Raw genomic sequence first — 26775 nt, forward strand, 5'->3', positions numbered from 1 at the left:
TGAACCCAAGTTCTTTCTGCCATACCACCCAGCCTTGACAAAGAGGAATACTGTCTTTTCCCTTCATTCCCTGCCCTTACCTTGTGTGTGTCCTCGTGGACTTCTTTATTGAAACGTTTCATCAGCCTCCGAAGATTTGTCTCAAACTCCATTTGTATTTTTTCACTGTAATACATATTGAAAAATGTGAACGTGAACGTCATCTGGGGTCCCTGTGGCATGTAGGCCATGCTAAGAGATGTGAATTAAGTCCTGCAGGCAATGGAGTTTCTTGGTGTGTATGCTCTTTAGGAAGGAGAAATCAACAAAAAAAAATGCCCCCAGGGTGCTGTCACCTAGAGGCAATCAATATGAACAGTTTATTTCCTTACACTCTTGTTTTTGTTTGTACTAAAATAATTTTTATGAACAATTTGGTATGCTGCTTTTTTTTTCAGTTACTATAAACTTATTCTAGCTTTATTTTCAGTTGGGAAATTGAAACCTGACTCCATTCCCCTAGTCAATTCCTTTTACTTGCAATGGCGTATGAATTGCTCTCCTTGTTTTCTCGTGCAAGGCTATGTTACTAAGTAAATTTTTAAAAGCTATTTTTAAAAGCTATGTATTTTCTGCATACTCTTTTTGCTCCTTCTCACCTACAAACCTTTGCTCAGGACAGTCTCCACCCAGACTGCCCTTCTCTCAAGCTGCACAAAATCATGCCTCATGAACATGAGCTGAAGCTCATATCCTCCAGGAAGTCTTCTCTAACTGCCTGACCTCCCAATGGCTGAGGCCCTCCTAGCAACCACCAATTTTATTTTCTATTAATGTACACTCACTTGTATAATGCTGTTCTGGTGTAAAACCTTTCATGTCTGTGTCCCATGCATCTTCAAGAAAACTTAACGTTTCTTGAATGACTTCTATTATTTTCTTCCTGCATGGCTAGTAATGTGCCCACACAGTGGCACCCATTAACCAAGTAACTACCAGGTGTTGTGCTCCAGGTTTTCAAGCCACAGAGGCTGCAGAGGTACTGGGGATACTAGGATGGAATAGGGGCTTCCTACCATGGTGGGGCACTGCCTCAAGTCCTGCAGTGTGATGGGGTCGGAAAGCACAAGTTGCCCAGTCAGCCTGACAAGGATTTAGATCTTGGCTCGCCCACCTACTGACAGAGTGACTCCTGAAATTATACTTAACTTCTTTGAGCCTCTAGCTCCTCATTCATATACTGTTCTAAAGATTAAGTAAGAGAACGGACGACCTGCAGAGTCCTTGGCATACAGAGTCAATACACAGTTTTCGCTCCCCATCTCCTGCCCCAGCCAGGACATGAAAGTTTCTCATTCAAGACCTAAAGGAGAATCCAGGGCTATCTCACCTAACATTCCTGACCACTGTGATACTCAGTCCTGGTCTCCTACATGTTTCTCATAAGTTTTCATTAGCAGCAGTTGTTGCAGATAATATGTGACAGGAATCTAGAAGCAAGTGCCTAATCTTACCTTCTTTCTCTTGCTTTCGCCTGCTCTGGTGTTTCAATCTCTATCTCCACTGGTTTCATAGGCAGAACAGATTGAGAGAAGGCTGCATTTTCTCCCGCATCACCTGGCACAGGCTCACTAAGTTCTAGCAACAGCAATTTTAAAAAATCAATAATAATAATAATAATAGCTATTGTACTGCACAAAATTGAGGTTCTGCTGGGAAAGAGAAAATGAGAAATGGATGCGAAGTGGACAACTAGTGGAGATAACTACTCCTCCCATGCTTTTAGTACCTAAAAAAAATGCCAGGCGCCGTGCTAAGTGTTTCACATTATTTGTCTCATTTAACCTGCACGAGAACCCAGAGAAGTAGGCCTGGTAGCAGAAGTAGAAGAGGAGGAAACTAAAGCAAAAAGATATTCAGTTTAATTATATACAGACCCCTGCTATCCAGGAGCTGAGACTCATGTGTGTGTTTTAGTATACTTATTTTTTTCAAAAAATAAAAAAAAGCCAAACAAGAACAATTTCCTATTCTCTGTATTACTACATAACTCTTATCATAATTGCTTTGTATAGACCATGACTTAGAGATCTTTCAGTCTCAGTTGTAAACTTGTAATAAGAAGGAATATGTCTATTTCACCTCTTTATCCCTTACACCACTTGTAAACACTAGTCAAAATAAGCTGAATTTGCTGAACCGGATACTGAATCTAACTGTGAACTTCAATAGCAAAGGGACATTTTAAAAAAAGCTCTGGGCCTAGAAGCAATGACACTTGTTTGGCAATGACCACACCTAATGCCAATATTTTGGTGTCTATGTACCATTCCCTCCTAAAATGAACCAGGGCTTCTTGGAGAAAAAAGGTTGATTCCAGGTCTGGAGCAAAGAATGTACAAAATGAGCCTAGAATATCTTGTTGTTCCAGAAAACATAAATGTTCTCAAATAGTAATGGGGTCATGTCAAAAAGACACGGTAGGGTAGCCAACTTAAAGGGGCTTCCACTAGCCAAATTTGGGATAATCTGAAGATCAAAATATATAACGATGATAACTGGTAATACATCTGAATTTAAAAAAAAATTTTCTAAGTCTACAGAGATACTCAAAATAAATGACTAAATAACTATAACTCCTGAAAGGGAGAGCTCTTCTTTATATAAATGTATATAAAACGATAGAATTGGAGTATTATCATTTTGCAACCCTCGATATAATGTTTGATCCAGTCAAGATTAATGCATGCTAAAACCAATGAATAAAAAATTACTGAACAAGATATTCACCCAGAATCAGAATGCCACCCCGGGGATGGTTAATTACAAAGGGAAAATGTACCTTTACACTGGCATGATCTGGAAGTACCATCTTGCAAGATCAAACTTCACATCACTAGGACAACCTGACATTGGTGCCTCTTAGTGGACATGATATGAATAAAATACAGAGCACTGCCTATGAAGTATTCTTGTAAAAATAAAGTTTAATCTAAATTTAATCGAGCCTTTTTATACAATTTACAATTTATAAGAAATAGATGGGAATACTGAAACGTGTGTTAACAATACCATGAGATGTCTGATCAGACAAAACCAGAATATGAGACATTCTATAAAACGAGAGGCCAAGATTCTTTAAAAAAGGCAGTGCCATGGAAAGGAAAAAAAGATAGTGGGTAGGGGGTACTGTTCTAGATTAAAAGAAATGAGAGACACAACTAATATAAGGCTTACACCTTGATTAGATACTGAATTAGGAAAACAATAGCTGTAATGGAATTTTATAACAATTGATGATTTATTTTTCATTTTCTTAGGTGTGGTCATGGTATTTTATCACATAGGAGAATGTCTTATTCTTAGGAAATGCATAGTGATGTATTTAAAGTGAAGTGTCAGAATGTCTGCAACTTACTTTCAAATGCTTCCACAATGCATATTTACTGAAAGATATATTCAATATGGCAAAATATTAAAGTTACTGAATCTAGATGAAGAGTATACATATTACATATTCGATTTTATTGTAAGTTTGAACATTTTCAAAATAGAAAGCTGAGAAAGAGTCATGCTAGGCAGAAAGATTCAGGGGTAACATTAGTTGCTATTTACTATGAGTATATGATGTACTAGGCCCATTACATTTGCAAATCTACCTCCCCACCCCAACGATCCTGAAGTCTAGCCTGCGCACTGCTAGACTAAATCTACAGAGATACTCAAAATAAATGACTAAATAAGCATTTAATGTTTACTGAATGTTAATGAAAAAGCCTAGCTCAGTCAGGTGGAGTTATTTACTTACCCAGCTATGTAAGTTCCAAAGCTGGGCTCTGACCGAGGGACTAACCGCTCTCAAGCCTGTGCTCTTTCTACAAGATGATCCTGCCTCTATACCACTGACAGCCACCAAAGGAAGAGAATATACAACCTGCCCTAGTAACCGCTGTTGAAGTTTTCCTCATATCAAAAGCGGGTCCCTATTGCAACCATATCTTTGTCTTATTAGTTTCAAAAGAAAACCACAAAACTGCAATCAGTGATGACTCCAAACAGAATCAAACAGAAAAATAGGATCAAACAGTTCTGAAAACAAAGCAAGATGTTTTACCTTCTACTTCTTCCCAGTCATCTTCACTTTCCTCCTCGTCGTCTCCTTCATGGCTGCCTTTGTCCATGGCAGCCTCTCTCTTTGGATGGTGCGCCTTCTTGCAGGCACTTGTAAAGTCCCCGTGTAAAGATCACAGGAAAAAAAAGTGAAGAAGGCACAAACATCCTAGTGTTACACTTAAGCTAAATGAATTTTAAAGACTCTTCCTATTGAAAATCTGTTGCAATTATTTAAAGATGATTTGTGAGCTGAGCCTCATTTCCTCCATCAGTACGAGTCCCAGGTTCTCATCAAGATGTACTCTGATCATCAGTCTAATACTAGATGTGCTGTCAAAATGGAAAAAAACACTATGAACCTACACCCTAGAGCTGTGTGAAGGAAAAGCTGTGTCTAAAAATGGTATAGGAAAAATCAGAAGAAACCAAAATAATAATGTGAGTTCCAGAAGTAAAAGCTGTGCTATCTGTGTATATACAGGTACAGATGGACGCCAGAAAGAAGAGGCAATTCATATTTGCTGATCTTGCTACAGGTAAACTCACAAGATTTTCCCTCACTTTAAGAAATATGAGATAAGGAGACTATAAAGTTGAAATATAACTTCAAACTTAAGTGGGGATTTGACTATACACAGGTATGCCACGAATAACAGAAACCTGGACTAGGTAGTTAAGCAGACAGCTACACAGATAAGTAGCTAACTAAATAGTTGCTAATGTGTAACACAAATCTTTCTCAACTTACAATGGGGTTACTTCCCAATAAACCCCATCGTAAGTTGAAAATATCAGTCGAAATGCATTTAATCACCTAACTTACCCAACACCACAGCTTAGCCTAGCCTACTTTAAACGTGCTCAGAACACTTACATTAGCCTATAGTTGGGCAAAATCATCTAACACAAAGCCTATTTTTATAATAAAGTATTGAATATCTCATATAATTTATTGAATATTGTACAGAAAGTAAAAAACAGAATGATTGTATGGGTACAGAATGGCTTTAAGTGTATCGGCACCTTTGTGATGATGTGCCTGACTAAGAGCTGTGGCTCACTGCCACTGCTCAGCATCACTAGAGAATATTGTACTCCGTATCTCTAGCCCAGGAAAAAAATCAAAATTCAAAATTCCAAGTGCAGCAGGTCCTTGAATAACGCTTCATTCAATGTTGTTTCATTATAACACTGATGAGATGCTGTAGGAACTTAACTCTTGTTTATATCAATTAGCCTCTGGTGAAATTGGTTTCATTACATACCATTTCGCCGCAGTTCTAAGAACCTATTGGTGATGTTAAGTGAGGAGTTCTATGTGGTTTCTGCTGAATGCCTATCACTTTCGTGCCATCATAAAGTCAAAAATCCTAAGTCAAACCCTCCTAAGTCAGGGACCATCTGCATATTTCTGCAAATTTATATATAAAATGTGTTTAGAGTACTGAGTTATTTTTAGCTTTTGTAAGATTCAACCCTTGGTATCAAGTGAGAATATTACCTAAGATTTTAGCACAGATACTTAAATAACTAATCCTCAGTCTTCAGTTACAATACACGTACTCTCTTTTTAGCCAATCCCTTTCACCATCATAGAAACAAAAATTTCTCATTAGAATAACAGCAGAAATGTCCATGAGTTATGGGTTTGATCACAGTCAGCTCTCAACTGAGAGGGAAAGAGAGATCCAGAGGTTTCCTTGGCAGCATCCTGGTCTATATTTATGTGGATATCTCAGGAAACAGAATTCAACTAGTAGCAGGGGTGAGGGTAGAGGGTGGGCCACAACTGGGAAGCAGTAAGCCCAAAAGCCTACGAAGAAAGGAGAGGTGAACTATGGTGGAAAATCTGCATGCTTTCCCATGCTTTCTCCTGGACTACTTTCCTATGCCAGGACTACAGAATGCTGGAAAGGCCGACACTAAGAGTGAGGATTTATTTTTGAAGCAAAGAGGGAACTAGTGCCTGCTACCTTTCTGTTCTTCCTTCTCTCTCCCAATTTTCCCAGGAAGCAGATAATCAAGTGTTCACTGGGCTTATATTCATTGTTCACCACATGTTAATATGAATGTTCATTTACTAAAAAAAAAATACTTGTTCAGTTTCTGCCAAATAAAAGATCCTGCCTAGATGCCAGAGGGCATTAAAAAATGAACCAGGCGTGGTTCCAGTCCTCTGAGAGCTTACAGGGTAGTAATGTAAATGTAGATGGCATGTAGGCAAATAAGTATAACACACGGTAAACAAGTTATACTCTTAAGAGATACTGCAAGAAACCAGAGGAGCAAAGGGGAAAGAATCAATGAAGACCGTGGAGTACAAGGCTTCTGATTTGCATCTTCAAGGTGGAAGAAAGCATTTTAGGTAGAAGGAAGAATATGAGCACAACTCAGCGGTAGCAAAGCATGAGCAGGTGTTGAATGAATGACAAGAAGTCCGGCTGGGCAGGAATAGAGTGTACCTGAGGAGTATAATGAGAGAAAGCTTGAATGGCAAGTTAATATTCTGTATATGTAATATCTTTATGTAGTAGAAAGAACACAGGACCAGGAATCACAAGACCTAAGTCTCATCCTGGTTTTTGCTACCATCTAGCTATGTAACCATGAATAAATCATTTTCTGTAAGATGTCACTGTCCTCCTCTGAAAAGTTTGGGGGTAAAGTATACAATCACTAAGATTCTTTACAGCTCTTACCAGTAGTCTGAGTTCTACCTAGAAGAGTTTAAAGATCCCATCTTTTCTACAGATCCTAGTGACAGCAAAAGAGCAGGTTTTATTAGTCAAATTTCTCTGATAGAAACAATCAAGATCTCTCACCTGAAATCTTCCCCATCGCTGAAGGCTTCATCCTTTATAACCTTGAGGTTTTCAGATTTAACAGTTACCTTGGCCACTTTCTTTTTTGCTCGACCATCTGTTGAGCACCCAGGATCACTGAAGCCCCTCTTCCTCTTTCCTTGTGAGACTTTTGGGAGGAGACTCTTCTTTGGGGGTTTCTTATCTTCAACCACATCTAGATGACCACATGAAACACAAGGTAAGAGACAATAGCAAAGGTGGACAGAGGGTGGTTTCAAGGATAGGCTCATGACAACTCCTTTTCTGGAACCTCCCTCCAAACCACATCTCCATCAGTAGCTTACCATCCAGCTTTCAGTTTCTTCACACCTTTGGTCTAGCCTACGCTCTATGCTCACAGGAAAAACCATCTTCCTTTATCTGCATTTTATTCTACTTCTCCTAAGACTACAGAGAGACCATCACATGACTCAAATAAAATCTAATTTCCAAATCTTAAATTTCAGCTAATATCCATTAAGGAAAATACATCAATCTGTTAATTAATACCTTGATTATTTATTACCCACCAAGACTAATTATTAATTTTAGGGCTAATCCACTCCTATTAAGTGAAATGTTTCAAGTTTATAAACATGTCCGAGTTTTACCACTATCTTATTTCTATTAATTCATCTTTCCACCATCTTTTAAAACCAAACTCTGCTCAAAACACATACTTTGTGAAACCTTTTCAATCTAACCCAAATGTCACTGGTATACCAACCATCTCAGTAAGCATGGGTTGGAATAAGATAGTGGCAATTCGAAAATATCTTTACTTTCTTAAAATTGTTTTTTGTTAAAGGGAAATAGAAAAAATACATAAATTAGGGTATCTAAAAGTCTTGCAAATATATTCACACAAGTAATCTTAAATCTGAAATAAATCATCTTCCTTTGCCTTTGGATGACTCCGCTTCAATTAATTTTGGAAAACAAAAATACTGAAGCCTGTAGTGAAGTTCTAAAAGGAGCTGCAATATTAACCTAAAATACGAAATTCCTTCCTTCCTTTCATTTATGGCTTGTCCTGCTGACTCTCTGGATAGACATTTATATTCCCGAAGAATATACTTTTGCATGGGGAAAAAAGATACTCCTCTTTGCTCTAAATAAAGTCATAAGTTATAGGGGCATTTATTTTAATGGTAGATAAAATCTCTTATTCAGTTCTGTTTCTTTCAGATGTTTTATAGAAGTATTTATGCATTCCCATGGTTTAAGCATTTTAATGGAAACACAAAATATTTCAAAATTAGTTATGTAGAATCTAGAAACAGATTTCTTATTCCAAGGCCAGAACTTGCTTAGAGGTTTATGCTTTGACAGGTTGAGGAGAGTGCCCTTAAAATCAGGATTTCTGTATTTCACAGTGGTCTTTAGCCTCGTTAGTAGCAAAGGTGCAAAATACTTCATATTTTCCGATATAAAAACACAGGTGGGAGGATACTTCAGAGGCCTGTTTCTCAACAAACTTATTTGGTTGGTTAAAAGGCACAGCTGTATATTTTTGTGCTTTGAAGAGAGAGGTGGAGTTAAAAGGGGGGAAAAGAAAGAAAACAAAAAACTGAAATGTTCAGAGTATCATTATTCATAATATCAAAAAATTTTTTAAATCTGAATGTCCAACCATGAGATAATCATTAATTCCTTGAGCTCAACGTGGTTGTTTCAGCAGGGCAGGAATTACCAATGTGGTTTGCTTGGCCATCTACTGAAATTTAGTAGGAACACTTGCCTAAACCTGCCAGTGGCATCTCATAGCACTTAGAATTAAAAACTCCTTAGCTTGGTCTCCAAACTAAGGACTCTGTCCACCTCTCTCAACTCAAATCCTGCCAATGGCCCCCTCACTCATTGTGTCCAGCCAACCAGCAAAGCTCATTCCTTCCTAAGAGTCTTTAAACTTACTGTTCCCTCTGCGAAGAACTCTTTTCTCCCAGAACTTTCTATGAATGGCTACTTGAGGACATTCTGTAACTGGCTCAAAATTTCACCTCCTCATAGAAGCCGTCCCTGATCACTGATCCTGACTTAGCTGCTTCTTCCCCACCTCATGTCAGTTTTATTACAGTAACCTGTTTTACTTTCTTCATAGCTCTTATCACCATGTGAATTTACTTTTAACTTCATTTTGTCTATCCTACCTACCCCACCCCAAAGATTATAAGCTTCTTGAGAGCAGAGACCTTGCCTGTCTTGTTCACTAGATAATTTCATTGCATGCACTGAGGTGCTGTTAAAACTTATACTACTGAGCTGTTAAAAACAAGTGACCAAATTAGTGTCACCTGCAGCCCAAACCACAGCAAAGATTCTAACTCTTTAGATCCTGGAAGCTGCCTTGGAAACTTATTGCTAGCTCCTTTGGCTAGCAGAGTTTGGGTTAAGCTTGAGTGCCTCCTTACCTCCATTTAGACTGAACTGATATGAGCTAGCCCAATTGATTACCTAACATCACCATACCAGGAACTTTATATGCTATCTCACCGAAAAATTACAACCACTCTGCAAGGCAGAATATATTTCACATACCAGGTTCAGAAGGCTAAATTATTTGTCCAAAATAATTTACCCAAGTGTATAACTACTCAGTGTTGGAGCTATACCGAGATGATGCCCAGGTGAAGTGTTTGGCTGTAAGGAATGCTACCCAATCAGGTGGCATTTCCATCAGATTAAAACTTCTAGTTTTTGAATTGACATATATTCAGAATACGTTTCTTCTAACTAGAATACCAACTCCCTTTCACAGCCTCTCGCTGAAATATTACCCATCCTTAAAGTCGCACATCAAACATAACTCCTTCAGAAAGCATTTCCCAATCTCTCCAATCAAACTAGATTATTCTTTCGGAAGATACAAAGCCCTGTACCTTCTCCCTTGTATCACACTCTGCCTTGGACATTTTTTTTTGTAAATGTTAACACTGCTATATTCTAAATTCCTTCAAGAAATCTCTATCTCCCACATCACCTAGCTCAAGTACAGCACAAATTAGGTACTCAGAAAATATTCAAGTGTTATTTGAATGATTAAATGAATTAAATGGAACTCATTAATGGAACTACTGAGTGTGAAGTAAATCATCTTTTAAGTTTAGAAATTGTTACCATCTGACTATTTCCAAACAGATGATTAACTTATAATATGTACAAAATCACAGAATTAGCAAATCTAGTGTCGTAGGAGCCTCTGTTGATTACCTAGTCTAATCTACTACCCAGTTATTTCAGGAATCCCCCAAATCCCTCCACAGCATACATTTTGCAATTACCTGAATATATTGAGCAGTTAGTATATGCTGGAGGAGAGACAAGAGAGAATATAGCAACAAATAAGATGTTTTCATGAAGCCCAAATTCTAGTAAGATGGTGATCAAAAAAGCAGCAAATAAATTAACTAAATCTTAATAAATAAAGACTACAAATTATGACAAGAGACTGTGAGGGCCTCTGTGCCAGGGAGTACCTGGTGAAGGCCACTTTAAATAGGGTGCTGAAGAAGTGTCTGAGTTAAAACCTAAATAGAAGAATCAGCCACAGCACGAATCATGGAAGACCATTCTAGGCAGAAGGAACAGCAAAGCCAAAGGTTCAAGATGAGCAATAACGTGGCATGTTTGAGGAACAGAAAGGAATCCAAAAAAGGGAGTATCTGGCAAACAAGAGAGGTAGGAAACAACAGGAGAGGTAGCAACAACCAAATCATGGAGGGTCTTGTAGGCCATTCTGATGAGGAATTTGGATTTTATGCCAAGAGTATGGAAAGCCACAAAGGGTTTGAACTAAGAGCATGGTATGATTTGATCTTAAGATCACTTGGGCTGTTGGATGGAGAACTATTGCTGGGGAGGAAGAGAAGTAGGGAGATCAGTAAAGAGGCAACTGCTTCGTTCAAGTGAGAAATAATGGTGTCTTGGGCAGGGGCTGTGGCCATGAAAATAAAGAGAAATAGATTTGATATATCGTTCTCAGATTGACTGACAAGACTTGCTCATGGATTGGATGTGTGCATGTAAGGAAAAGGAGGGTTTTGCTTTAACGATGTGGATGAAGGGATCATTTATTGAGATGAGAAAAAGCGGGGAAAAGGACAGGATAAAAGGGGAAAATCAAGTTTTGCTTTGCCCATGACAAACATTAAGAAACCTATTTGACATCCACGTGAAGTCAGGTTGGATCCAAATCTAGAACACTGGGGGTGAGATTTAGCAGAAGATACTATTCTGGGATTCAGCGCACTACAGCACTTTGTCTTGGTCTATCCGTCTTCTGGAAACAAAAAATAACTAATGCCTTGTCTCTATTCAGCCCTCTGTACTGATCCTGTGGGCAAAGGAAGCAGTAAAGAGGTTACACAGGTGAGCTCCCAGTCAGTGTGGGCTCCAGGAAAACCGCTCAGTACGCATCTCTCTTCACGTGAAGCCAAAGGCGCATCAACTAGAAGGATCCGGGCACCGGCACAACTGCTTGCCTCCCCCGGCCACCGTAACGTCGTCTCTCCCGCGCAGAAGGGCGCGGAGCAGCTTCCGCCCCCCACCTCCAGGAGGATGGCCTCCCTGATCCCCGCACCCGCTTCCTGATCTTCAGCATCTCTCCCGAAAACCGGCTCAGCTTCGTTCTCACCCGCCGCCGCCTCCTCTTCCTCACGCCCCGCCGTGCTCTCGCCCTTGGCCTTCTGGCCGCGCCGTTTGCGTCCCCGTGGCTTTCTACCAGTTGAGCGCTTCGGACCCATCTTGCTTGGGAAAGACTCGCTTCGCGAGTGACGCACTAGGATTTAGGAAGCGTGGGGAACACCCCCAGGCGGGGAGAGGCATGACCACGCCCCTCCTTTGTGGCCCAAGACCACACCCCCAGATGAAGCTTCGTCCCGGCCTAAATGACCAATGCAAACTGCAGAAAGCAGGAAGGTGCAAAACAGATTTCTTTCTACTTCCGGTGCGTTGCTTCCTCGCGTTTCCGGAAACTTGAGGGGCGTTGATATCGCGAGAAGCGGGAAAGGGCGCAGGGTTTGAAACATGGCGGACGACGTGGACCAGGTGAGTATCTTCTATGGAGCTAGCTCCAGGGCGGCTTCCCCACAATCCCGCCCTGTCCCTGTTAGGTTTTGCGTACCAGGTTAGCTCTCTCTAAGTTCACGAGAAGATGGTCTGTCATGCTGCCTCTTTCTGGGTCGTCACAGCTTTGAATTTTGCCTCAGGCCCTGAGATATTTTCTGTTTTAAGTCCGCTGGAAAACTAATTTCTCCCGCTCATTTCCTTTCTGTTGAATCCCCTTTATCCGTAGAATGGGAATAATTATCCTTGCCTGCCTCACGGAGCTGTTGGGATTCTGGTAGCGCGAACGTAAAGTTAAGGAGTTATTATCATTACTGAGCGCAACAATTATTGTTCTTCTAACAAATACGTAGTAGACATCAACTTATATGGTTAGACACCGTTCTAAGTACCAGGGGCACCGCATGGACATAAGTGATCCTTGTCCCCACTTGGAGCTTATATTGTGGGTGAAGACGGATAAATAAATATGTGTGTTATGTAAGAATTTTGACGTGGTACGAAGGAAACAAGCAATGAACTAGTATACAGAATAACTAATGGTCCTGCATGCTTTCTCACCTGGTCTTCCTTCTCAAAATGCTTTTCCTCATAATGTTGTGGATCCGCTCACAACTTTTCAGCTTTCTGCTGAAATCTCACCTCAAAGAGGTCTTCTCTAGCCATCTACATAACATAGCACTCTCCAGTTTGTTGTATTTTTCTTCATAGGGTATTATTTGTTCATATTAAGTATATGCTTCTTTGTTTAGTGTCTGTCTGTCTCCCTCTACTAAAATGTGAATTGCTTAAGAGCAGTTTTGTTCACTAATCTGTCCCCAGGGATTTAGAACAGTGCTGGAAACAACACATATTTATTGAGTGAATGAATTGCATGATGGGGGGGGGCTTTTTGAAAAGGTAATATTTAAGCTAAAAGATGAAAAGGATAGACAGGGGGCATCCCAGATCGAGGCTAAAGGAGCAGTAGGCCTCTGTCATGTGTATATTCCTATAGCATTATAATTGTTTTTATACTTCTTCCAAATAGAGTGAACTCTATGAGGGCAGGGACTGACTTCTGTACATTGATATCTAGTTGTTGGTTAGCTGGTCTTTAACACCTGTTGAACTGAGGATAGGGACCAGTCGAGGTCAGGATTCCTCCCCACCCCCACCCCGCCCACCGCCTTTCATCTAGCCTTTTAAGGTGGTAGGGCGGATAATGTTAAGTCACTTTCCTCCACTGGCTTCATGTACTCACCGAAGAAGGTCTCCCTGAATAATCTTAACTTTCCAGGCTTTAACCATGCATTCCATATGGATGACCCCAAGTCATCCTGACCTTCATCTCTCTGAGACCTATGTTTCCAGTTCTTTAATAGTAATAATGACAACCGTTATAAGTACTTTCTGTTTGCCAGGTACTATTTTAAATATATTAATGAAGTGCATTATTTAATTTAATCCTCACAAGAATCATGAAGGGAAAATTGTGGCTTCCTCATTTTACAGACAAGGAGACTGAGAATTAGAGATGGCACAATATTTAATCTCAGTTCATAAGTGTCAGAGTCAGGAGTTGAACCCACACTGCCTGACTCCAAAGCCAGTGTATTCAGCCAGTATTCTATACTGCCTGCTGAATTTATTCATCTTACTGCCCAGTTTGCACTAATGAACTCAACCTGTTCTGTACTGAACTCCTAATCTTCTCTTAAACCTGTGTCTCTGCTTAGCATTCTGTCTGCCTTGTGTGTAGTATTCATTAGGTGAGTGTTTTTCAAATTGCCAAATGATATTTGAGATCAGGCTAAATCCCTAAGAGTCACTCCCTATACTCTGAGTCAGGCAGTTTGGATTTTGAGGGAACAAAGTACGGTCATGATTATTTTGCTGTATAACTCCTTTCTGTTGCATATATGTTTCAGCCCTCATGTGCTAGGTACTGTTCTAAACCTTCATGCATGTCATTTAAAACTCACAAGAACAATATTAGATAGACACTGTTTAACATCCACATTTTACAAATTAGACTAAGGAAGGCATAGCGGGGTTAAGTTATTTGCCCACAGTCATGTAGCGTAGCAATGATTTGAACACAACACTCTCTCTCTAGTACTACATTACTTAGCCTGTTTCTTTTATCAGCAACAAACTACCAACACCGTAGAAGAGCCCTTGGATCTCATCAGGCTCAGCCTGGATGAGCGAATTTATGTGAAAATGAGAAATGACAGAGAGCTTCGAGGTAGATTACATGTAAGTAAATTTATTAAATTACCTTGATAGCAAGCTATTTCCTTGTCTTCCTTGCCTACCCCCAACCCCTTAAAATGTAAAAACTGTCCACTGTGGAAGAGTATTTTGAATGTAGAGGAGAAGAAGGTGGAACTTACCCATATTTCTATAAGACAAACACAACTGTGTTTTATTCATATTTTAAACATTTTTTTCTTAACAGAAATGGTGTGTTTCCATTTATTGCAAATAATGTTTATTTGTTGTCCTTTCTTATTTAAATATTTTTTAAATTAATGACTGCATAGATTTGTGTTTTCTTGTGAAAAAATTAAACAGCATAGAAATACATAGAGTAAAAGGTAAAATCCCATTTCTTCCTATTGGTAACCACTGTTAAAAATTGTGTGCATATATTTGCATTGTATATATACACCATCACTAAGAAAAATAAATAGGATTTTGCTATACGTATTTTTGAGACCTTTCAGTTAATCTTGGAAATCATTGATGATGAGTGCATAAAAATCTCTTTTATTCTTTTTAATGACTACATAGAGTTCTGTCTGTGGTACTAGTGATATTTAGATTATTTTTCATTTCTTGCTGCTATATATAATGATGCAGTAAGCATTTTAATACATATTTCTTTGTGTATATCTGTGAATATTTCTATAGGATTGGTCTCTTGAAGTGGTCCCATTTATTCATAGAGTTACTGAAGGTTTTGCCTCTTCTTGATAAACATGTTAGTTTCCAGAATGTGTTTTATTATTGCTGTTCCACCCTAAAGTGATTAAAAATAGCTAAAGTTTATTGAGCATCAATTATATGTTAGGTTTTATTTTGTATGTAATATATATCTCACTTAATCTTTATAGCAAGCCTATGAAGGTAGATAATAAATATCTCCGGTTTGCAGTTGAAGAAGCTCAGGCTCAGAAATATGAAGTTGCTTGTGTAGGGTGACACAGCCAGTAAAGTGAGGGCCAAAATATGAACCTAGGCATTCTGACTTCGGCCTTACTCCCATAAAACCTAAAGATAAAGGAACTGCTATAAAGAACCTGCTATTCTTGGGTAGAAAGTAGGGAACTAGGGAAATATACAGCTAGCCTTAAGGGAAGAACCCCAGGAAATAGCACAGTGGCAACTTTACAGAGAGTAGCAGAATTGAGCTTAAGCAGATGGGCTAGCGGTACATGGAGGGACACCCTGGGATAGACATGTTGCCTTAGCTCTTGGAGTCTTTTTCAGTTCCCTGTGTATGTTCAGTTGCCTCTGTAATGAATGATTCCTAACCTTTTGTTTGTTCGCGTTCTGGCCCTGACCTATAGATTTTTGCTCTTGTTAGTGTGCTCTGCCTAGCAGTTGTCCACATGGCTGATTGGCTACTTTTATTTTGATGTGAACAAGGTCCCCAGAGGTTCACCTTATAGTAAAGTGCATGAGCTTTGGAGCTTAGATTGAGGACATCCCTTAATATCTGGATTGCATCATTTATTGATTGAGCCCACAAGTGTCAGACAGTTCTGGCTAGGTTATAACTGGGCAAGGTGTTGCTCTACTTTGTGATGTTTAGTTTAGGACAGGGAGGATTGAATAATAGTGTCTCATGCCTTTAGGAGACTGCAGTGCCATCTTTGCAATCAAATAATTTTTTCTCCTTTACCGTATCTTTCCTATCATACTGTTAAAGATGGGATTAAAAGAAGTCTACTAAAAAGTGATTAACTTGTTTTTCATAATTAATATAAATGATGTAACTGCCTTGGATAACAAGTAGGGTGAACATTTTAATTTCAGGTTATTTTGAGTAAATTTTATCTTTGGCTCTTTAAACAGTTGTATTTTATCAGGTCAGTTATCATCGGAAATGATTTGCGAAGGATTGTTTTTTATTTGAGTGTAAAAGTTTGTGATGTAAGTATTGTGTGTCACTTGTAATTGAGCCATTTGCATATTGTAAGTCGTGTTCATTGTTTCTTAATTTATTACATTTCGTGGTTCCTCATCCTCTCACTACAGGCTTACGATCAACATTTAAATATGATACTGGGAGACGTGGAAGAAACTGTGACTACTATAGAAATTGATGAAGAAACATATGAAGAGATATACAAAGTAAGTTGTGCAATTCTACACATAGCTTTTAAAATGTCGATTGTTCTTAACATCCAGCAGCTTAACACTTAACTTAAGGGAGCCTGTCATGATTTGACACCTACTCATGGACTCAGTAGAGTGTAGTAATTAAAAGCAGTGTTTGGGATCAGACAGACCTGGATTGGCCACTTCCTACTTGGGGTATGTTGGGTAAGGGAATTAACTTTGCAGACTTAATTTCCTCACTGGTGAGCAGGAACACTACCACTTACCTCATAGCATTGCCAAGATTCAATGAGATATAAGTGTAAGATGCCTGTGTGTGCTAATATACAACAGTAATACTGGACAATATTCTTTTGTTTGATGTGAATTCGATCTATCAATAATTAATAGAAACAAACAAAAATTTAAAAAATAACTCATTAAAAATACTAAACTATTGTATTAACATAAGTAACATTTTTATGAATAATAACTATATTTTCTAAAACAATATTTGGTGAGAAGTGTCTTTGTTTCACATTTTTGCAAATCTCTTTATTGTTTGGCTTAATTAATGACATCTACCTTTTCACATCTTTTTTTCTGCACTTAATCTGTCTTAACAGATCTAGATTCAAATCCTGACTGCTGGTGATTAGTTATGTGACTTGGAGTAAATTATAGAAACTTTCTAAGCCTCGGGGACCTCTGTAAAATGCCAATATCTGTGATTGCCTGCCAGAATTATAATAGAACGCACTGAATTTGGTGCATGTAAAGCTGGTAGCATGTGGTAATTGTTGGCCATTAAGATAAATCTGTAGTTCCAGTTTCTTTTCTGTGCTTCACTCTCATTTCTAACATTCTTATTGAAAATTATTCCACTTTGGACGTTATCTCCAACTCATATCTAAAACTAAACTCCTGATGTTCTTTACCTTCAAAAATTTCCTGTTTATGTTCATGATTTTCTCAGTTATTTAGACCATAAATCTAATTTTCTTGGACTTCTCCCTTTCATTCACACTGATCAGTAACTAATTCAATTGATTCTTCATTCATGTTGATTTACATGTCATTGCTTTTCTTTCTTATTGCCATGATCCTCGCTTAGGCACTTTTCTTCCTATTCACCTCCATTCCGTCTTGTGCATGACTGACTGCCAAAGTGAATGTTTTCAAACACTGCTTTTCATTTGTCACAGTCATGCTAAGACACTTTTAAGGCTTTCTATAGCCTATAGAGCAAAGCACAAGTTCAGGCTAGGTTAAGACTCTCTGTAGTGTGGTGGTAATTTTCCAGTCTCCTCTCTGATGACTCCTCTAGCCAAGTTGGTCCACTTACTGTCTTCAGATTATGCCCTCTATAGTCCTGCTTCTTTGTTTTTTCCCAGAATACTTCACCTAGCTGGAATGTTCTCCCTTATCTCTTTTCTACAAGGACAGTTTCAAGAACCAGCTCAGCCCTACCTGTTCTGTGACACTTTGACCATCTCGACCTTCTTTCCTCCTTTGGTCATTTCCTTTTTTGGTTGGATCTTCTATCCCTTGGCACTCTGAGCTGACACTGATCTTATTCACTTTTTCATTATGTTCCTTTTTATCTTATAAATTACGTGATGGCAGAGACCAGGACATTATTTATTTTGTTCCCCACCTTGTTAGCTATATGTAGATGCTCAGGTTGTTAGAGGAGTATGGGGTAGGGGAGGGAGTAGAGATAATGAAGTATAGTCTTGTTAGAGAGGCAAGGTACATACTGTTTTAAAATTAACTAGGATGTGGAAATAGCATGAATGGATGGAATGTCACAGTTTCCTAAGAATTCATTTTAATCCAGTTTCAACTTCTGGTATATAACTTGCTAACCAGTTTTATTAGGCTGTTAACATTTTGCCTTTTTATCGATTTTTTCCGAGCATGTTAGGTCTTTTTTCCAAGAGTTGACGATGTTGTGGTTTGTAACAGTAAGTCGCTTAACCTTTCTCTATATCTGCTTCCTTGAATGAAAACATGAGAGGACTGACAGCTGAGTCCATTCAGATGTAAAAATCTCTAGTACTGAGTTCTGTACTAAATAATGTTTAGGGAAAAACACAAATTTAATTTGGAAGGAATACCTTGTCACAACAAAAAATAAATAGAAGTAGAAAATATTTATATATCCAGGAAGGGCGGGGGGATGGTTGTTAATATGTGTCGAATAACTTCTGTGTGCCAAAGACTTGAGTGTTTTATCACATTTAATCAACTAACATTGAGGTCAGTGGCATTCCCATTTTCTAGCTGAGGAAATCAAGTTCAGCTAGAAAGAGATATAGTAGGGATTTCAAACCCAGGCCTAACTGGCTTCAACACCTGCAAGGTTCTTTTCTCTGTATCAGGGCCTGTGGCTCAGAGTAATTGATGATGGATTTGGTGGACAGTGAAATCTTGAAGTTAGCAGAATAGCAGTAAGTTCTTCTGGATAGCTTAGCAGCTGGACTAGCATAAGACATTATCACATATAAATCTCTGGGATCTGGCAGGCCATGCTTGGTCCTTGCCACTGTGGCTTTAAAATCTAATTTGGAAAGTGCCTAGTACTCAGAAAATTTCAAGTACCTTGAAGGTGAACAATTTAGGCAAAATATCTTAGAGAGCATACAATAGATATGAGAACATGTTCCAGCATAATGTAAACTTACTCTAATAGACAGGCAGAAATGGGAATGGTTGGAGAGCCTTTGCTAAATGCCTACTGTGTGTCAAACACTGTGCTATCAATTTTATATACATATTCTAACAGCCCAGTGAAATAGGCCTGGGTTGAAGCCATCTGCATTGCTATCTCCACAAAAGAGTATAGTGTGCAGCATTTCCAAAACTTATGTAACTGTAGTACTTTTTATCTTAAGATATATATTGCTACATAACACATTGCCCCAAAACTTAGTTTAAAAGCAACATTTATTAGCTCACCATTTCTGTGAGTCAGGTATTCAGGCACAGCTTACCTGGGTCCTCTGTTTCAGGGTCTCATGAGGCTATACAAGGGCTGGGGTCTCATCTGGAGGCTCAGCTGGGGAAGTGTCTACTTCCAAGTTCACTTTCATGGTTGTTGGCAGGATTCAGTTCCATCAGTGTTGTTGGGTTGAGAGCCTTAGTTCTTTGCCACATGGACCTCTACCACCTGGCACCTTGCTTTATCAAACCCAGCAAGAGAGTTGGCTAGGCAGGATGGAAGCCACTATGTTATCATGATAGTGACATCTCATTGCCTTGGCAGTATTCCATGGGTTAGAAGCAAGGCACAAGTTTTACCCACACTCAAAGGGAGGGGATCACACAGGGGTGTGAACACCAGGAGATCATTGGGGACAATCACAGAGGCCACTTACTTTGGAAAATGCTGCCATATTCATTTCTGTTCACTGGATCTCCAGAAAACTGTAACTGAATTAATGGAGAATCAATATGGATGAAGTGGATTCACATGAAGGTAAGGGAAGAAACTTTAGTTTAGAAATATGACCACTGAGTAAGGGGTTTAAGTAAAATATATCACTTGTTTTGATGAGTAAAGACTCTTCCATTAAACTTAACTGTCCTAAAACTAGGTTCACCTTTCGCAACTTGAAGGAAACCAGAAGGAAGCACTACTATATAATAGCAGACAGCAGACATATGTTATTTGTTTCTCTGAGACATTCTTAAAGTGTGTTCCTTGAACCAGGAGTATTGGCATCACCCTTGAGCTTTTTAGAAATGCAAATTCATGGGCCACATCCTAAGCTACTGAATGGGAATCTTTGGGCATGGAGCCTGGGGAAACAGCTTTAACAAGCTGTTAAACAGGTGATTCTTATGCATATTAAAATTCTAGAACCATTGCCCTGAGAGTATTATCTAGGGAAGAGTTAGATAAATTCGTGGATGACAGATAAGCATATTTGAATTTAGTATACTAAATTTATAAGTATGACTTGAATTTAGTGTTAGGGGTTCTCCAGTACCAAGGAGTTTTTACATTTTAAAAAAAGTTATGAAAACACAGCCATTACTAATATTTTCTGCCTGGCTGAGACTCCATGTCCTACTCTATCTGCTAAGACATGATTTCTCAGTCTTTAGGCAAAGCTGTAAGACTTCTCAAAGCTAGAAAGCTTTAGAAAATCCCTTGCAGATAAAGGGTGGGTGTCATGGCTGGTTGTGATGGCAAGGCCTCAGAGACAAAAATAGGAAAGCATCTGGAGCAAATGAAAGCTTCAGCTGTTATCAAAAGATAACAGTCACAATCATCTCTGTTCAAAACAGAGAAGATCCCATCAGCAGAACCTTTTTGTGTTAGGTGATATGTTAACAAGATCCCTGAACAGCTACTTTGTGCCAGAAGTTTCCTTCAAAAATACTAAACTCCTTTTATTTTGGAACACATAGTCTTTGTCACTGTTGGTCTCAATGGAAAGTCAGATATTTTTGAATGTTTTGCACTTTGAAAAAATTTAATGTATCATTTTCTGAGTGTAAAAATAACACATATTCACGAAGACACCTTAGAAAAGACAAAAACAATACAAAAAAGATAAAAACTACCCATCCCACCAACCAGAAAGATCTGCTGAAAATATTTTTTTATTTTCTTGTTGTTGTTGTCTTTCTTGTTGTTGTTTTTGATTTACATGGATATAATCATAATGTACCAATTCTAAGGTGCATTTTCTTTTTCTTACATTTTAGCATCTCTAAAATGGACTTGTTTCTTACAGATGATATGACAAGAATTGTGTTACAGTTTAATGAGAAGCATTTTTCCTTTTTTAGTTGAACTGAAGCTTAAGAATGGTGATGTCTTAAATGTGATGAAATACAGAAAACACAATTTTATATTCTGCTTTTTTCATGTCACATAATTTTTTTGTTTTGTTTTATTTTGAATTTTTATGAGTTTATTTGAGCCAAAGTAACAACATATGCTGAGGAGCAAGATCTCAAATGCTCCCTGTGTAACATTATTAACCTAAAAATTTCACTATGGACATAGACTTTTCAAAAATATTTTCATGTTCATGTCTTAAATTCTGCTTGTGACAGAAAGTAATCTTCTGCAACCGTGATGTCCATTCTTATACAGAGATTTGTAATGACAGCAGGATCTGCCTCTTTTATCCCTATTCCGGTCAGCTTCTACCGGGGTTCCTCTTTGAAGCTGATTGAAGTGTTGCGTGTTTCTCCATATATGCATAACTCTGGATGGAGTGTCTGTAACAGATTCTGAGTCATTGACCTCCATAGAGGTTCATGACTGCCACCTTTGAGGGCTGGCTGCTGCAAAAGGAACTGTTCAGCCACTGCATACTGCTGAGTGCACGTGGTGTCTCCTGCTCCCGGAGTTGCAGCTGCAGAAAAGAGACAAAGTTTGTTTAGCTAGTGAGACTTTTTTTTTTACATTGCCATGATTCCTTAGATAAAATACTAAAAATGAAGTCTTTGAATGAATGAAAATACTAATTTCAACTATGAAGAAAAAATAATTTTATCTCTAGAAAGTATAGGATCATGTCATTTTTCATACAGAAGGTCTTTTCTTGTACAAGCAACCTTATCTTATAGGGTTTTAGATGTCTGTGATAGTTTCTTGTTTTAGTGTATAAATGTGTTTTAAATATAGAAACAGAGAGGAAAGATAGTGATATTATGGGAGAATATCTATGGTCAGTCTCATTCAACATCATGGAGAATACCACTATACTCTTGGTATTTTTCTCCAAGATAGGAAACTAATTGGTTCCTCAGCTTGACCCATTTTATGTTTTATTCTCTCTCCTCTGTTGAAATCACTAATGAACATCAGCAATATCAAAGTAGTTAGGGAGATCCACAGGCCATATGAGTGTTTTTCCGCAACGTAGTAATTGACTTATGAGTAATTGATTTGACTACTGACTTGTTAATAGGAAGGTTGATAGCAGTCAGTCTTATTACTCTTTTGGCTCTCAGCCCTCCATAATTAGTATGTCCATTTTGTAAACTGTGAAAGGTTTGTATTACTTGGCCCCAGCATACTTTTTAGCTGTCCATCATGTTTACCACCTTCCTTCACCAAACTCCTATGGTTTGACTCATCAGTTTCTTGGGGGGATGTTGTTCCCTTTTGTTAACCAAGTCATCTTGTTTACTCTGCTTCCAGTGACCTCTCTCACCTTACAAACCTTTGCCTGTAGGCCTTCTAGACAGTATCAGATGTTTCTTTTAGACCTTTCTCTACATGAGCACTGTCCAGTAAAACTGTCTGCAATAATAGAAATGTTCTAAAATCTCCACTATCCCAGTAGAGCAGCCATGAGCCATATGTGGTTATTTGGCACTTGAAATGTATGGTGGCATGACTAAGGAACTGAATATTTAACTATTTAAATTTAGCTGCCTGTGGTTAGTGGCTCTTGTATTGGACAGAGCAGCTCTAGACCAGCTCCCATATAAAAGTAATTCTCTCTATGAACTTCCCCATTCAGAAGTAATTCTTTTTATGACCCCATATTGTATATCACTATATAATACTTAACATATACCATATTTTGTTTCTTACTCACTTTAAATTGCTTCCATTTTAATTTAACTTTTTGAGTAGATAATAGATTCACAGTTTAAAAGTCAGTAAAAGTTAAAAATAATGTAATAAAAAGTCTTCCACCTCAATTTTCTATTCATCATCTTTCTACCCCACCCCCAGAGGTAATCACTATCACTGGTTTCTTGAAAATCCTCCCCAGTGTCTTTTTTTTTTTTTTTAGGTAAAAGCATACCATGCATGTTATTGCACACCTTGCTCTTTTAACTTAATGTATCTTAGAGTTTTTTCCATTTTCATGTATGGCTTCTTTATATTTTTGTTTTAAGCTTTATGGTAATCCATTGTATCGATGTACCATAAGTTATTTAACTGTTTTCCTGTTGATGGACAGATAGCCATTGCCAAACTTTTGCTAATATAAACTATCCTGTCATGAATAATTTCATCTTTTGCTTATGTGTAAGTCTCCTTGTAGGATAAATTCATACTTTCTCTACTTTCATTTTAGAATGGGTATTCTAGGAGGACGAGTCAGTGTTTTATTTATCTCTTGTCGTCTAATGTCTGCCATTGTATCTGACACATAATGGAAAGAACACACGTGTGTGTGTTTGCACATGAACCAGACCGTGTGTGTGTGTGTGTGTGTGTACATATACATACACACACACATACTTTTTTTTAGGCTAGAATTCAGTGATATGACCATATCCAACTTCAGGGGAGCCTGGAAAATATAGTTTAATTGTATACCCAAGAAAGAAAGAAAAGGAATTTTTATGACTAGCTAGCAATTTCTGTTATAGTCTTCTCTTCTGGCAATCGGTTATTTCTGTATACTTGTGACCAAAGGATTTTTTTTAAAAAGTCTCCATTGAAAAATGACTGTGGATTTTCTTACCAGTTTTCTTTCCCTAGAAACCTGATAAAAGTGGAATGTTAGCTGTTTTAGTAGGAAACATTGCTTATGGTGAAAACCGCCCCTGGTTGGTAAACTGTATGTGAACTGGGAGAACTGTGAATGCGCTCTCGTAGGTCTTTATAGCAACTAGGTGATCTTTGCCTTAGGGCTGAGTTTGTTTAACTGAGAAGTTTTATTGGGCTTTATTCCTGAAAACTTTTTTTCTTACTTATTGTCTGTAGTTTGGGGCCTAAAAACAGTTGGCTTTTCTAACCTTGTGAATCCTATTTCTTGTAACCTGTGCTTGAAAACCAGCTAGTGTTTTCCTGAGCTCATCACTTTCTTATACTCCTTGCTGAGGGCATCAGGTTAATAGCAACAGTTACTAACGTTTGGTTTTTCCAATCTCTTCCCCAGAACCTATAGGTTTGGGAGGTCCTTGGGCTACTTTCCAAGTAGTTGCAGGCAGTTTTATCTAATGTTTTGTTGAGGCATAAGAGGATTTCAAACATTCCATATCCATTTCCTTACTGCCCAAGGCTTGATCCCTAGGCTAACGCCCCAGGGTATTCATTCCATATTTGTGTGTGTGCAGTAGCACATAGAAACAATAGGTAATGGCTCAGCACAATAGAATTTTATTTCTCGTCCCATAACAGTCACAAGTTGGGTTTTAGGTCAGCACAATAGCTTTCTTCCAGGTGCTCAGTCAGGGACTCAGGCTTCCTCTGTCTTGGGACTCTGCCATTCCCCAGGTTCACCATTATCTGAGTTCATCCAGCTGTAGGGGGATGACCGTAATGACCGTAGAGGGACATTCATGGGAGGTTTATTGGTCGATCAGTCACCTTTGTTTACTTCCTATTGGTTACAAGCCAATCTTAAGATTATATCTGGTTGCAAGGGAGCATGGGAAATGTAGTCTATCTGTGTGCCAGGAAGAGGAGAATGGATTTTGGTGGATAGCTCCAGTTTCTGCCCCAGTTGTGTTTTGTGTGTGTGTTTGTTTTGTTTCATTTTTATTCAGCTTATCGTGGTGACAGTGGTTAATATCTATACCAGTTGTCGATATCTAGGAAAAATAGTTAATAGATTGGTTCTTGTGCTGCAAAGGTAAGTGATCAGGTTTTTAAATCAGTTTGTGTTACCATGAGTCCATGTTTGGATTTTGTTTTCGAATTTCTTTGGCAAAAAAAAAAAAGTTCTATTACATATTTGTATAAATGTATTCTGTTTTGTTTTTTTTTTCCCTCCTCCAGTCAACAAAACGGAATATTCCGATGCTCTTTGTCCGGGGAGATGGTGTTGTATTAGTTGCCCCTCCATTGAGAGTTGGCTGAAGCAAAGAATTTATCCTGTGTGGAAAATAGGAGACTTTGTATGGTTGCTTCTTTAAATGTAGAAGATATTCAAAAGAGAAACCAGAAATTTTGATATTAAGAAATGACCAAGGATTCTTCCACTCCTGAAATGAGTTGATTTGCTGATAACTCACCAGTTCTTAAGCTAAATGGCATTTTTATTTTTCTCCAACTCTTCCAATAATGGCATTTTTATTTTTCTCCAACTCTTCCAATAAATGTGATCACTAAGATTCAACACTCTTTTTCAAGAGTTGATTTGCTCCAATGCTTTTTCAGACAATTTGATTTTTTAAAATTTACATTAAATTTGATGTTTACTTCTTTGATTTTTTTTAATGCAGTCTCCTGTCTTGTGAATTCTTTAAAGTAATTGCACTTCTTACATTCACTTTATTTGTATACATGTAGTACATCTATTGGCACCATGTTGAGCCTTGGGAACTACAGTTTTGTCGGTATGCTTCTTTCCCTCAAGTTTTCTGCAGAGGCAGGTGTTTAAACCAACAATTGCAGGACAGTAAGATTAGTTCTGATAGAATAATGTATATATAGGATGCTATAAGAGCACAGAAGAGCACCTAAATCAGGAGGGAGGGGTGGAGGTGTATCATTGTAAACATTAATATTGCAGTGAAAGGTGAAGCATGATTTCTTTTACTTCCGTCTGGCCTGATTTATTTCTAAGGTGAGGCTTCAGTGGTTATATACCTATGTGGTTCAGCTTAGTCATATCTACCAATGCTGCAAATATTTTATGACTCAAAGAAACCGTTTTTCCATTCTTGGGTCATAGGCCATTAATGATGAGAGGTCTAAAATCACATCTCAGTGGCACAAAAAAACAGGAAGTGGCTGAAAGTAAAGCTATTTTTATTTCTAGCTTCAGTCAGTCAGCACTTAATGCTTGAAAGGTAATGGGGAAAGTATGTACAGGTGTTGCAGTCTCTAAAACTTTATTAAGACAGGCCTTACAACCTGACATCTATTAAGTTGGTTGTACCATTTTGAAATACAAAAAATTCAAGATGTGGATGGTTTGTCTTTAAACATGCTGAACGTGTGTTTGTTAATCCATTTTCAAGCACAATATGCTAACATACACTTTTAAGCCGTGCAAGAAAGATGCTTTCAATAGACATTGTGTAGAGAGGTTTCGCTTTCATTATCTATGGTACCTGTCTCTGCAAGTTAATGGGGAAGAGAAAAACAAGTATGGGCAAACTAATGGAGGTTTTATCTAATGTGACTATACAAGAGAGAACCTCCCTTCACTTCTGTTAGTCCCGCACTTTGTCCTTAGGCTTTAGTAGTCCCAGGAGGTGACCAATTAATAGCAATGTGTTTACTATTGAAAAAATGAGACGTGATTCTGGTGGTAGCAAATGGCCAATTCTTTGGATAACCCTTTCAGAGCAGGAGTCCTGCCTAAATGCTGCTGCTTCCGATACACAATTACCATCATTTTTGAACAAAATGCACCAGGCAAAGGCATTTTGTATACATAATCTTATTTACCACAACTCTATCTTATAAAATGAAGCTCTTTGAGGTTCAGTTGCTTGCCTGTGGTCAGAGCTAGTATGAGGCAGTAGGATATGAATCAGCTGGCCTCCAAACTGTGAGTGTGGCATGTGAGTCCTGTGGAGA

General features: G+C 38.3%; 2 protein-coding genes across 5 annotated transcripts in view; one reads left to right on the plus strand and one right to left on the minus strand.

The window, feature by feature from the left end:
* The window catches only part of XPC (XPC complex subunit, DNA damage recognition and repair factor), a 29978-nt gene extending 18226 nt beyond the window's left edge, over positions 1–11752 (minus strand). For 2 of the 3 annotated variants that reach the window (XM_039837352.1, XM_039837351.1), the window contains exons 1-5: positions 11569–11752; positions 6915–7110; positions 4094–4200; positions 1494–1617; positions 81–165 (exon numbers count right to left, since the gene is read on the minus strand). In XM_039837352.1, the coding sequence (XP_039693286.1) occupies positions 81–165; positions 1494–1617; positions 4094–4200; positions 6915–7110; positions 11569–11677 (621 nt within the window). In that variant the 5' untranslated portion in view covers positions 11678–11752. The remainder of the gene's footprint in view (positions 1–80; positions 166–1493; positions 1618–4093; positions 4201–6914; positions 7111–11568) is intronic. The other variant, XM_039837350.1, reaches the window with a different exon arrangement.
* A 74-nt stretch (positions 11753–11826) lies between these two features.
* On the plus strand, positions 11827–25370 carry LSM3 (LSM3 homolog, U6 small nuclear RNA and mRNA degradation associated). 2 transcript variants are annotated; one of them, XM_039837357.1, is made up of 5 exons: positions 11827–11981; positions 14130–14240; positions 16248–16343; positions 19736–19791; positions 25024–25164. In XM_039837357.1, the coding sequence occupies exons 1-4, from the start codon at positions 11961–11963 to the stop codon at positions 19772–19774; spliced, it is 267 nt and encodes an 88-aa protein (XP_039693291.1). In that variant the 5' UTR covers positions 11827–11960; the 3' UTR covers positions 19775–19791; positions 25024–25164. The 2 variants fall into 2 exon arrangements, with proteins under 2 accessions (XP_039693291.1, XP_039693290.1); XM_039837356.1 differs by lacking the exon at positions 19736–19791 and having other exon boundaries at positions 11828–11981; positions 25024–25370.
* The last annotated feature ends 1405 nt before the right edge of the window (positions 25371–26775 follow it).

This window comes from Pteropus medius, unplaced genomic scaffold (genome assembly GCF_902729225.1).
Source record: "Pteropus medius unplaced genomic scaffold, Ma_sr-lr_union100, whole genome shotgun sequence".
Classification (NCBI taxonomy): domain Eukaryota; kingdom Metazoa; phylum Chordata; class Mammalia; order Chiroptera; family Pteropodidae; genus Pteropus; species Pteropus medius.